This window comes from Branchiostoma lanceolatum, chromosome 3 (genome assembly GCF_035083965.1).
Source record: "Branchiostoma lanceolatum isolate klBraLanc5 chromosome 3, klBraLanc5.hap2, whole genome shotgun sequence".
Classification (NCBI taxonomy): domain Eukaryota; kingdom Metazoa; phylum Chordata; class Leptocardii; order Amphioxiformes; family Branchiostomatidae; genus Branchiostoma; species Branchiostoma lanceolatum.
Genome location: NC_089724.1, coordinates 19,249,253 through 19,263,397, shown reverse-complemented (window position 1 = coordinate 19,263,397; position 14,145 = coordinate 19,249,253). Strand labels below are relative to the sequence as shown.

The window sequence follows — 14,145 nt, the reverse complement described above, 5'->3', positions numbered from 1 at the left end:
ACAGGAGGATCTTGACGCCTCGGCCATGGGTCGCACACGTTCGTAATCTACACTTTAAAAGGGAGCTACCAGATGAGTTGCTCTGTTTTTCTCTGTTGAAGAATTGGTAAACGATCAAAGGCTAGATCCAGATCTTTCCTGTGATTAGTGTTTGTGATCTAAGCTAAATCATGGTGCTGCTGAATCATGATAAACGCCATTGTTCTATGGACAGCGACCACCTTGTATTCAAATCATACAACGTGTGAATAGATAATCAGAACAGAGCTTTCGGAAGGACTTGTTTGTTATTTCATTTCCAAGTAAGAAGTCACAAACGGATTCTTCAGATGCAATTACCATCAAGTACAATATTTTAATCGCCTACTTTTCACGCTCACAGTACATAGTTTTAAGTTGTGATTAAGTTTTTTGGAGACAGCGAATTTGGAAAGGATCATAATCAGATACAAAGCCATAGACTATGCCACAAGACTAGACGGTACTAGAAATCATGAGCTCATAATCAAATTAGAACGTTACAGCGTTAGTCAAAACATAGTGCAGAGTTGACAGACGAATTAGATACGATTAAGAGCAGTAAATAAGTTAACAGCACAGAATCAGACTTCAACACGCGTCAAAACGACGTCTACTTTACTACGTTGCTACTAGTAACCATGTCTATATCATCATGACGAAATGAGCAAAGTTTCAATACCTGTTCGTTGACATACAATGACATTGACAATGAACTTTATTCCATATTCATGCCCAACATGGGCTGAATGCATTAGATAATATAATTGAATTACAACATTTTTTATTCACTCACACTGGGAAGGGCCCCGGCTGTTGAAACAAATCAAAGGAGCGAGTAGAAACAAGTGATCCCAACCGAGATTCGAACCCACGCCGAAACCGGCAGCCCAGATCACAGGCACGCACGCCTTAACCACTAGGCTAAAAGGTCGCGACCAGTTAGACTGGTCAGTTGGAGGCGCTTGAACCCCCACTGTTACACTACTCCCCCTTTTCTTTTTAAGATTCGTCCTCGAATCTCCGAGTTCGATCTTCCCTGTGTGGCACACGTTTGCCAGGCTCACAGGGCCGGTGTGGGAACCAGTGAAACAAATCAAAGGAGCGAGTAGAAACAGAAGTGACCCCAACCGAGATTCGAACTCACGCCGAAACCGGCAGCCTAGATCACAGGCACGCACGCCTTAACCACTACGCTAAAAGGTCGCGACCAGTTAGACTGGACAGTTGGAGGCGCTTGAACCCCCACTGTCACACTGTTTCAAATAAGTGTATCCGGTCTCTAACGGGCTCATGCATGGGAGGTCCTATCCAAGGGACGTTCAAGTCAAGCTAGGGTACTCATTTCCACCTCAGTGAAGTGAGAGAATTTGTGTAAAGCACCTTTCCCAAAGGCACAACATCGGGGCATGTTAGGGGTTTGAACCCAGAACCACTTGATTCTGGGGCACACATTCGAATCATTACGCCATACGATGCCACATAAATGTGTGCGTATAAGTATGTGTTGACGAAAGACTCTGGGTAGCTTACACTGAAGTCACAGCGCTAGTAGAGGGAAGAACCCTCATCTCGAAGGCCTGACCTGTGGGTGAACCCCAAACTGCAGGGGAACCCCGAACAGTGAACACCGCGTCACTCGGCGCCACTTGTGTCGGAGCGTTCTGCCTGCTCCAACAGCCGAGCCTGCGGAAGGACGTGGCCGCCGCCTGGCGAAACGCCTTGCTACAGCAGGCGTAGATGATGGGGTTCATCATGCAGGACGCCTTGGCGAACATGGTGGGCAGGATGGTTGCCAGGATCGGCAGATCTTCATCAGACAGGATGTCCCAGGTACAGGACACGGCATACGGGGTCCAGGCGATCAGGAAGGACACCACCATAGTCAGACACATCTATACAATTCAGAAGGGGGGGGGGGAACAGTGTCAAATTATTTCATAATTGCCTTATTCAAATTTATCTTAGACTGACTATAAATCCCGAAAAGTACGACTTGAACAAAAACTTATGAAAAAACGTTCTGTAATATAGAATATGATAACCCTTTCAAGACTTTGATGCTGATGTCGTGTGTTCGACATCTTTGTTACAATGCCATTTATCTTTGTCATAAAATCATAAATAATGACAAGAAAAATATGACGGATACTACTTTTTGAGATTCGGCCCAAGCTTTTAATATTTCCGGAAACGGAACCAAACAAAAATTAAAGGACTGAAATGAAAACTTTGCCCTTAAAGAAACACATGAGCCTAGTACACTTGACTGAACATTGTGGTGACAAACGCTAGTTATTAGGTATATCCCTAACGACCTGACGTTATTGTGTGAGTGTAGCAACACGTTATATACTAGTAGCAATCACTTGGACCCGAGCAAGACTTCCAATCCTCACATTACGTCCGCCTTACATCCTGCCACTCCGTAATATTAACATAACTTCGGACGCACACCAGTACAAAGGAGCAAACGCACAGTGATTACAATACCTCCGTTTTCACGGAGGTAACAAGTAACATGTGATCGGCATGAGAGACGATCTTACCATTGAGGTCCTCCAGATGTCTTTCTTTGCAGCCTTCCTAGTTTTCTCACTAGCCAGAGCCGCAAACTTGAGGTTAGCCGATTTGTAGATGATGTTAAAGTAGCAGAAACACATAGTCGAGACGTTCAGGACATAGACGAAGATGATGACCGCCGCAATGTACACCTTCTCTCCGGGATACTGCACCTTCCAGTCCAGAGAGCAGGAGACTCCTGCGGACAGCGAAATGTCGTGACGCGGACTAGCCTGAGTACCATCCTCCGTGGTAACCACTGGCTCAATCTTTTCGCTAGCTTCCTAACCACGGATTCTCCGTAGTAACCGATGGCTCAAATGCAATCATTTAACTTGCTGACCACGGATTAGCAAGCGAAAATATCAAGCCAACGGTTACTGCGTAGGGTGGTACTCAAGCTATTGAAGGTCCCAATTGGGCCTTGGAAAATTAATGTTGTGCTTCCGGTTTCGGTCACGACAAAAGGGTCGGTAACTAGAAATCATCTTTTTTCAAAAAGATTTTGGTTGAAGTCATCCAAGAAATACAGTAACAATTGTGCAGGGTGTCAACATAAACGGGACCTAGGTTTAGTGAGTACGTATACTTTTTCTATTGCAAGAGAAATGAGGAGACCATATTTTCATCACTCACATGTCAGATCGAAAATGTTAGCCTCTACCAGACTCCGCGGATCGCTGGGAAAGTAGTAGAAATTGGCCTAATAGAGTGAATACTATGCCAAAGGTAGTCAGCTTTGCAGAGAAGTTCAATAGGCGCCTATTGAACTTCTCTGCAAAGCTGACTACCTTTGGCATACTATTCACTCTATTAGGCCATTTTCTACTACTAGTATTTTCCCAGCGATCCGCGGAGTCTGGTAGAGGCTACGAAAATGTTACTTAGTATGTTACAGTACTTGCCAGCGGTCGACCCAAAAAAGTTAGGGACGGCAAGGTTTTGCTAGAGTCGGTCGGGTAACTGGAAGCACAACATTTCTTTTCCTAGGCCTCGTCAAAGCACCAAAATGTGAAAATAACCCTAGCCTTCTACGGAGGTTTACGAACAGGACAACAACGTGCAGTCATTTTACATGTTTAGTTTTGGTGGAAGAAAATAGCAATATATATTAAAGCGAATTTGACGGGCATGTGCTTATCTCTACTTTCCTGGTGCGATATTGACAAGTAAATTAAGGAAGGAAGGTCTGTGATTCATAGAAGGTGGACAAAGATACGTGTAATAACGAAGGATCGAAGGGAAGAAAAACAATTCAAAGGGAAACAAGAGACATGGAAAAACATGATCACCGTATGGGAAGGTACAAAATGTAACTATGATGACCGTACTATACAAATGAGCTGTGTCTGATGGTTTTGAAACAAACAGTTTGAAGCTTTTTTGTCACACATTTTTAACAAAAGAGTATTCTCGAACAACTGACGTATTGGTTCGAAGGTGTAGCGGTTGACGCCGACTAGCGGAGGGATCGTGAAAAGCAGAGCGTACAGCCAGATCCCCGGGATCACATACATGGTCCTGCGATGGGTCAGCAGATAGGCTGGGGGCGAAAAGAACTTTGCTATTAGATCTGAACACTTAGCAGCAACTGATTGCCAACGAAATATCCTGCGCTTAACAGGAACAGAACCTACCCTACAGTGGAATCTAATATTGGCAGAAATAATTGACAGAATTCTCATAAAATGAAATGAATGGATTTTGTAAATTTACGTCAACAGAAAGCAAAATCAGATGTGACATTCCTCATAGGAAACTAGAGTTCCACGACCTCATACCTTTGCCAAATGATTTTAAGTGTTTCTTATCGATTATTAATCATACCAGTTGATCATCTTCTCCACCCAAATAACATAAGTTGTCCAAAGTATGAGCTTAACAAAGAAGGTTTTGCTAATATATATAATCAATTATGCAAATGAGGTCCTTATCAGCATAATTGAATGCAACGATGTTCACATTCACATAACTTCCAAATGCAAAGTATGAAATAGCCGTCATATACCAGTATGAAATTAAAGTAGTTTCTCATTAATTATGCAAATTAGGTATTCATTTGCATATTTTCTATCTATCAACATTCCTCTTTTCTTCAGTTACAAATGTCACATATTTGAATAGTCATGTCATAGAACACAGCGGGGTTTTGAAATAGACCTCTTTCCAGTTACGGCGGCCATTTTGAATTCCCAGAGGTCAGCTCGGGGTCATGCACCAAAACGAGGCAGTCCCTGACTCAGATCCTACTATAACCCTGGGTAATGCCAGTTATACCATCTTCGGTTGTACATTTCGCCCCTCTAAGATGAAATAATCTAATATATGTGCCTTTCATATGTAGAAAATATTGTTGTGGACATTTTGACTTATTTTTGGCTAAATCTTTATTCGTTTTCCACAGTTTTTGATGGGTAACTTAAGGACAGTGTCTACATTTGTATATCCTCCTTAATATCTTTTCACTAGTAGGTTTAATACAAGACCTGGAAAGACTAGCTGCAGACTGGCATCCTTGTGTGTAAAAAATTGGAAGACAATTGGCAGTTGTTCCGACAATTTCTAGATGCCAGGATCCGTTCTGCAAACAAAGCTGTATGGGGTGATTGGGGTCCAATGCAGAACTCAGTGCAGTAGGAAAGGTGGGGTACAGACTGGCTGCGTTCTTTGTATATTTGTATGTCAGTTTGCTCCAATGATAGTTTTGGTAGCATACACTTCCACAAGTTGAGTCCAGATAATTGTGGGCTGAAATTTAGAAGATCTATACTGTGATTTTGATGATTTCTCAATGCTAAGATCGGCATGGCAAAGAAACGCTATACCCGTAAATGTTATCGCCAGTGGGACAGGGATCGACCCCAGTCTCTACCAAACTAACTACGCTGGCAACTAGTGATGGGGACGCATCTGTGATTTACCCCGCCTTCCCCACTGAGTTCTGCATTGGACCGGACCGGTCGACCCCATAGAGCTTAGTGTGCAGACCGGATCTTGGTATCTGGAAATTGTCGTAACAACTGCCAATTGTCTTCTAATTTTTTACCCACAAGAATGCTAGTCTGCAGCTAGTCTTTCCAGGTCTTGTATTAATCCTACTACATGTAGTTAAGATATTAAGGAGGATACATGGTAGAGACTGTCCTTACGTTACCCATCAAAAACTGTGGAAAACGAATAAAAATTTAGCCAAAAATAAGTCAAAATGTCCACAACAATATTTTCTACATATGAAAGGCACATATATTAGATTATTTCATCTTAGAGGGGCGAAATGTACAACCGGAGATGGTATAACTGGTATTACCCAGGGTTATAGTAGGATCTGAGTCAGGGACTGCCTCGTTTTGGTGCATGACCCCGAGCTGACCCCTGGGAATTCAAAATGGCCGCCGTAACTGGAAAGAGGTCTATTGCCTCAATAATTATGTAAGTTAGAATCTGATTTGCATGATTATCGTCTTATCATAAAAGCATCACTTAAGCCATCTACAAACCAAAACCCATCTTGAGCTATAATATTTTCTCATTAATTATGCAAATGAGGTCTTCATTTACATAGCTGATATCTATTAATATTTCTCTCTTCCTCATTTACATATGTCACATGTTTGAGAGTCCTATCATGAAATACGGCGGATGTATGAACTTTCCTCATTGATAATGCAAATTAGATACTGATTTGCATAATAAGTATATGATTATGTAAATCATCACTCAAGCTATCTACATGCCATGAATCATGACCATCCATCAAGACCTTCTTGAGTTATTCCCTTTCAAATTCTGAAGCAAAACCTGTTCCTGCAGTTAAAAAGAGCCGCTAGGGGGCCAATCCTATACCACTTACTCTCTGTCCAAAGGGACATCTACCACTAAAAAATCAGGACCATAGCATGTCCAGAACACGAGATATCAAAATAGGAAGTTCCGCTGCAGTGCCGTAACAAGCTACCAGGGGACCCAAAATCTAATCATTTCCAGGTCTTATCAAGACCTACCCACATACCAAATATCAAGACAATCCATCCAAGCCTTCTCGAGTTATGCTGGTCTATTACATACACACATACAAACGCTACCCAAAACACAACCTTCTCGGCGAAGGTAATAAGCTTGCCAGTGTATCATCATCATTCCAGGGTATTATCACTCCTTTGGAGGAACCAGTGTATATAGACCCTATATTGGCAGAGTCCTTAATCAGTGATTAGAGTGATCACTGGTCAATAAACCAAGTACCACCGCATAAGGAGGAATGTTACTTGTTTGTTAGTAATGGTTAGTTGCACAACACCTTTTTAGCTTCTATTTCAAAAGCGTAACAAATCCAGTACATGCTAACCACTGCGCGTTGCAGCGCTTGTCATGTAACGTTGGGTAACCTAAATTCGGGATTTTTCCGATAATGGTTGACTGAAATCAATCTAGCAGAACAATAAACAATCCTTTTTTTCTATTATTCTGTCAGTATCATGTACTATCTTTGCACTAATCATATATATGGTAGATTTTGTCTCTAGTCGTGCTGACACCATAATATTTCAACTTGAAACTACCGTCCGCCGCACGCACAATGACGGTGCTGTCGGACAGGGGTGAACATTAATTCGGGAGAGAAGATTCGTCTTGAATATCTTACCGCTAATTACATTTTATACAGCAGCTATTCGTTCCATCCTTGGCTTGAGGAGAGTGCTATGGATATAGACGTGTCCAAGTAAAAAAAATACACGAAAAAACGGCCGTACCGCACACATCAGGCCTCCGGGAACAACCCGTGTGTTGAGACGGTAGAACGCTACTCAAAGTTCACCCCCACCGTCATGGAAATTTGTACATTATTCATCGGGGCGTTAGCTGGATGCCGTAGAAATGGTAATACTACTATGTCCATGTGTTTCTGCTTGTGCTAAGAGCAAACTTTGAGGAAAATATCGCCATCAGTCCACTATCACACACAACATTTGGACAAAAAAGTGTTCCTCGCAAACGTTTGTCGTCTGCCGCATAGCAGGATTCTGGGTAACGAATATGGCGGCGGGAAAATTCACCGTAGTGCCGTAGCCATTGGTTGTAGCAACAAAGAGGCGTTTTGATGATTGATCACACTTAGAGTCCAGTTGTAGGTTAGCAAAAGAGATTCTAATAAGTTGTATTGTAAATAATTGTGTTGAGCAGTAAGCGGATGTGACATTTGTCTTATAAACCAGCGAACAACTATGTAGTATAGTTCTCCCACGAAGCCCTCAGACTGTGACAATAAGGGGCGGAGAGTTTTTGACGTAGCCAACTTCTAATGCATGTTTATCGAAGCTTTTCAGACAGTGTTCTGAATACGTTAGTCTGTCAAGTTTGCATTTCTAGCGGTATTACTGATGTTGCATCTAGCACATATCCCTAAATACCCCGTTTTCGAAAAATCCCGAATTTAAGTACCCCGCGAATTTATGTTACCCAACGTCACTATGCTTAATCCTGCCATCAAGTAACAAACGGCTTGGCGACATAAAGAAAACGGGACAAAACAGGAGGCCCGACAAAAACGCCTAAATCACGTCAAAAACAGAGCCAAACCTCTGCTTGGAGAGTAGGCATCAAGGCCAATTCAGATCAGTGCTTTATCGTGATAAACGCAGTTGTTTGGAGAAAGGCAGAGGTTTGGCTTAATCCTTACCATACTGTGGTTTACAGATGACGATGTAGCGATAGACGCTGACGGCACACAGGGTGACCATGCTGACCATGGAAAAGGTAAAGCAGAGGAATCCGTAGATTGTACAGCCAACGTCTCCGAGCAGCCATCTGCCTGCGTACCCTGTAGGTTAGATAAAACCCCTGCCACTATTGCACCTCACAGATACCGTGTAGATGGAACGAAACCCTGTGTTAAAGACCCCGGCCGCGGTTTCACTGCGCGTGCACTTTCCCAAGTATCGCGTAGATTACACAAATCCCATGTAAAACCATGGTACCACTAGCATAGTGAACTTCCCAGATACTGTGTAGATTAAACAAAACCCCATGTAAAACCATGCCATTACTACACTTCCCAGATGCTGCGTAGATGAAACGAAACCCTGCGTGCATGTGAAAGACCACGTACGGGCCCAGGGTCACATTTCCCAACCGGCGCCGGTTCTACTGGAAGGAAAATAATGATAGAAAAGACAACAAAACAGACGAAATTTACAAATAATTAGCCATGAGCATCATTTCTGCAAATTTCTTTATATACACTTTTCTTTTTCGTTCCAGCAAGCAGGCCGGCCGGGCGCCGGTTTAAAAGTGCCACGAATTTTTGTACAATTTAAAGAAATCCATTTTAAGAGCTAGACTACAAAACCATTAAAACAGTGCAAAACATTGATGACTCAAAACTGACCTGATATAGTAGACGAGGGATATGCGAAGACGCAGATGCTGAAGTCAGCTATGGCCAGATTCAGAACAAGACTGTTGTGCTCTTTTTGACGAAACTCCTTTTCCGTAAGGAACACCGTGATGGCAATAACGTTCCCAAGGAACCCTATCGTCCCTGCAAGATAGAGGCACGTCACTTCTGAATACCGAACTGTGTTCTTACTCATTTCCGGAGTTGTTGACTATTAGACGGGGGTGGGTGGAAGTGGGGGGTCGTGTGTGCCCTAGCCTCAGACGTCTTTTCCACGCGCTCGAACTCACGGTAATCCATCGCTAGGTCCCAGAAAATAATCAGGTTTTGATTAATGAAATTTGGATACATTAATCCTAGAGTAAGTACATTTTTCAGTAAGGAATGAATACGTGCTGTTCATGAATCTTTTACTCTCTGCGTTACAACCGGTACACACTGCAACACGTTTTTGTGAATGTACCTTTCGATTTTGTATCTAACTAGACAGTGTGCCCTATTAAACTTGGGGCGTCGGTTGGAGGCGGGGGCATGCTCCCCGGGAAAATTTTTGAAATCTTGACCCTCTGAAACACTATTTCCTTAATTATGTGGGGCGAATTTTTCTGGTATACTAAGCTAGGTTTGATCGATGACATCTCTTATAGTGAAAAAATAGGCAAGGGTCTCATAGGGCGCGACGCCCTCCCGACATATATTTCGCCGGAGGCGCGACGATTCTAGGTGGGTCCGGGGAAATTGCGACATCTCTACCTGCTCAAATGCTATTTCCTGCATCTCGACTGGCTCCATTTAACGTCATATCCGAGGGACGTCCCTAACCGAAGCTAGGTACTTATTTCCACCTGAGTGAAGTGAGGAAAGTCGTGCAAAGTGCCTAAGGGCACATCATCGGTGGCGTCAGGCACCCCGAACAATCGAATCTGGACATTCCTCCAGAATGGGTACATTCCTCTAGAAAGGCGGAGATTCTTTGACTTTCAAGCATACATTCCTCATGGAAAGCGGACGTTCCTCCATTTGTGATCATGAGCTTACATTCCTCGGGAATTGGTACAGTGTCTGAGGGGACATTTCTCCAGCACCCCCGCCGGCCCGTGGATTTTGTCACGGCGTAGTCGTCGTTATAGGGTATTTCTTTTCAAAAGGCCGCGGTGAACATGAAATGTCCGATAACATGAAATGTCCGATAACGACGACAAACACCGTAACACAATTTTCTCATAGATACATGTGCTAGGCAGTGGAGCCTTACATATTGACAAGTACTCGAATGTTTAGGCTAAAACTAGATGTTTTCTTTCGCCGTGCTTGCAATGAGGGCGCCATATTTGATAAATCTTTAATCAGCCACGGCCTCACATCGTTTTGGAGGAAGCGAAATCCCATGATGATCTATTAGCGACTCTGCTTGTTTTAATGAGAGAGAGAGAGATTTTAATGAATGAATGAAGACCTTTATTGTACACACATACCCACTTGGTTCAGCACAGGTCACAACAGAAAACGTCACAGTTTGCAAATACATATATACTATGACAAGCTAGCACTACATCTGTACCTATATTTACACCATTACTAAGAAGCGAGAAGAGGCCTAATTCCAGTAATTATTAGACTCATAATTACGCGAATTTGGCCTCTTCTCGCTTCTTAGTAATGGTGTAAATATAGGTACAGATGTGCTTAATAATGATAATAACTAGAACGGCAATATTTGCGAGAGCGAATACAACATATTTCATCCATTTCCCTCCCCACATTTCCAAAAAATGACTTTTTCATAATCATCAACGTCCAGAATTGAATTTTAACAAATAGTCCCCGCATACAAGAATTGACTCTTCCAGCGACGAATGGACCAACGAGTATCATGCAAATTTCAGAATGTAAACAACTAACGTTGGGTAACATAAATTCGTGGGGTACTTAAATTCGGGATTTTTCGAAAACGGGGTATTTAGGGATATGTGCTAGATGCAACATCAGTAATACCACTAGAAATGCAAACTTGACGGACTAACACATTCAGAACACTGCCTGAAAAGCTTCGATAACCATGCATTAGAAGTTGGCGACGTCAAAAACTCTCCGTCCCTTATTGACAGAGTCTAGGGGCTTCGTGGGAGACTCACACTGCACGGTTGTTCGCTGGTTTATAAGACAAATGTCACATCTCCTGCCTGCTAAACACAATTATTTACAAGACAACTTATTACAATCTCTTTTGCTAACCTGCAACTGGATTCTAAGTGTGATCAATCATCAAAACTCCTCTTTGTTGCTACAACCTACGGCACGTGTATTTTCCCGCCGCCATATTGTTACCCAGAATCATGTCGTCAAGCAGACGACAAAAGGTTTGTGAGGAACACTTTTTTGTCTAAATGTTGCGTGTGATAGTGGACTGAAGACGATATTTTCCTCAAAGTTTGCTCCTAACACAACAAGGAACACATGGACATAGTAGTATAACCATTGCTACGGCATCCAGCTAACTTGCCATGAATAATGTACACGTTGCCATGACGGTGGGGATCGACTTTGAGTGACGTTCAACCCACTCAACAAACGGGATGTTAGCAAAGGCCTGATGTGTGCGGTGCGGCCGTTTTTTCGTGTATTTTTTTTACTTGGACACGTCTATATCCATAGCACTCTCCTCAAGCCAAGGATGGAACGAATAGCTGCTGTATAAAATGTGATTAGCGGTAAGATATTCAAGACGAATCTTCTCTCCCGAATTAATGTGCCCCCCTGTCCGACAACACTGTCATTGTGCGGGCGGCGGACGGTTGTTTCAAGTTGAAATATTATGGTGTCAGCACGACTAGAGACAAAATCTACCATATATATGATTAGTGCAAAGATAGTACATGATACTGACAGAATAATAGAAAAAAAGGATGGTTTATTGTTCTGCTAGATTGATTTCAGTCAACCATTATCGGAAAAATCCCGAATTTATGTTACCCAACGTTACAACCTTGCAAAAGATTTCTTCTGCGGAAGAATTTCCGCAATGTGATAGTCAGAAAATTTTGCATTACGCAGCGGACACTTCTTCGGAACCAACTCAAGTTGTGCAAAAGTTTCACAAATTTCTGCTGGACACACTGCAAATTTCTTATGCTTATTTCATACTGTAACACTAAGACATACAGTACCAGTGATACCACAATTACAAAAAGTTTGCTAACAAAAAAGATACACAACCACTTGTAGGGAGATGAGCCTTTGTGTACGGACATGTACTCTTGGTGTACTCTTAGCGAAAACAAGTAAACAAGCCATTGCCATATATATACAGAGAGGAATATAGAGCATAACATTTATGATAGAAACACCACAAGAAAAGTTTTTTTTTAATGCAGGCGTAAATTTTGAACCTTCTCAATTGATCATAACTTCAGTATTTTTCCCCACATAAAACACGCAAACATGCACAGCCTGCTACAGTACTGTAGGAAAACGCCAGGTGAACCATTTTCGAACTTGACCTGCATTTCTACTAAACACCTACCAAAAATCATGAGGATACGTCCAAAGTTTCACGAGTTATGCTCTTGACATACATTCGGACCCACCCCACGGTTGGCGTAACTGATTCCATAACCTTCTCGGCGAAGGGAGGCGCGGAGACGCAGCGTGGAAAGGGAAGTAAAGAGAAGAGAAGAGGTTTCTCCATGGATGAGGCTCCCAGTATGGCGGCAAACCGATCGATATGGGGGGGGGGGGGGAGTTCCTGAAGTCTCATGAGCAACATGGCACTGAAGAGGACTGAGAGCGAGAGAGTGTCTGATGGAGAAACATTCGCAGGAAGAGGCACTTATCTCACCGCAATTAAGCTGAAGGATCGCCTGCCATGGAAACCTCATTTTCGAGGCGATGGAAAAGCACTTGAAGAACGGTTCTTGATAGACACCCATTATTTGAAGGGGAGAGAGAATGTAGCAGTGAGTGTATCTCGCTCTTTGTTCTTTTTCCAGGCCTCACTCGTCAACAACAACAACCAAAACGTTACAACCCTCAGCATTTCTGTCAGCAGAAATATGACCAAATTATCTATGCATGACGACGCTTGTCGTATTTGTTTTTTATAACAGCGAATGATACAGAAAGCAGACTTGCCTCCATAGCAAGGTTAATGACGTTACTGTTTTTGACTCATGGTATATGTTGTTCTGACGTGGCAGTTGTTAGACGTTAGAAAGCCTGTAGCTGTCATAATAACATACACGATCATAAAACAATATAAGCCTGAAAAAAAGCCATGTCATGAAGCATACTAAGGAGGCTGGAAAAGCAGGGTCACGTTTTTGGTCTTGCGTACCTGTGAGGGTAAGGTAGACTGCACTTGCGAGGTAGCCTTCATACGTGACAAACTGGTAATGGCGCAAAGTCGTGTCGGTCGGGCCGTCCGTCCATGGCCACTCGCTGGAGTTCTCCGGACTGTCCGTGAAAAACTCCCCGCTGGACAGCCAGGCGCTGGGAGAGGCGCTCATGACTGGTCTGCCGTCCGGCTGGGAGTGGGATGTACGGGATAATCCTTAAGGTCCAGTCCTGCGCGCCTGGAAAAACGTCATGACTCCGGGCCAATAACCGGTGGTGATATCATTGACGTCAGCCGCGGTACACAGGTGGCGGAAGATAAGCGGCAGCAGTCGAAAATTCTAGAATAATCCTTAGTCTATCCAGTTATGCATTATTACTATTCACAAAACATAAAACTATGAATATAAAGGCAGAAGACACAATGGCGGTTATATGCAACTTATATCCTCGCCACCACTTCTATAGCATAAAATAAAAATTTCAGAAAACAATCAAACATCTGGATGATAACAAATACAACTAGAGTTCAGTGACCTCATTCCTCCATGAAATATTTAGAGCTCTTCAAGTACATTTTATGCAAATGACTTACACATTTACATATGTTATATCATATGTAATGGCAAACACAGAAAGCCAAACAAAGGCTGATTTCCAAGAGAGCCCATAGGGGTACAGATAATAACTGATGAAACATAAGAATACATACAGAAACAAAATCAATTTGTCAAACAATAACACTGAATTCATTAAACAAAACAAACAACTGATCTTGAGAGGTCTGAGGTCAAAATTCCATAGAGAATATGAACATAAGGAAATGATAATACAGAGCA

At 42.7% G+C, this 14,145-nt stretch overlaps 1 protein-coding gene across 1 annotated transcript; it reads right to left on the bottom strand.

Annotated features, from left to right (window-relative positions):
* Positions 1 to 1,429: 1,429 nt before the first annotated feature.
* Positions 1,430 to 13,564, bottom strand: LOC136430856 (rhodopsin-like). The gene is made up of 6 exons (XM_066421903.1): positions 13,308 to 13,564; positions 8,966 to 9,118; positions 8,258 to 8,398; positions 4,007 to 4,123; positions 2,568 to 2,779; positions 1,430 to 1,913 (listed from the first exon to the last, which is right to left on the bottom strand). Exons 1-6 carry the CDS (start codon positions 13,477 to 13,479, stop codon positions 1,548 to 1,550), a joined length of 1,161 nt encoding a protein of 386 aa, XP_066278000.1. The 5' UTR covers positions 13,480 to 13,564; the 3' UTR covers positions 1,430 to 1,547.
* Between the last annotated feature and the right edge of the window lie 581 nt (positions 13,565 to 14,145).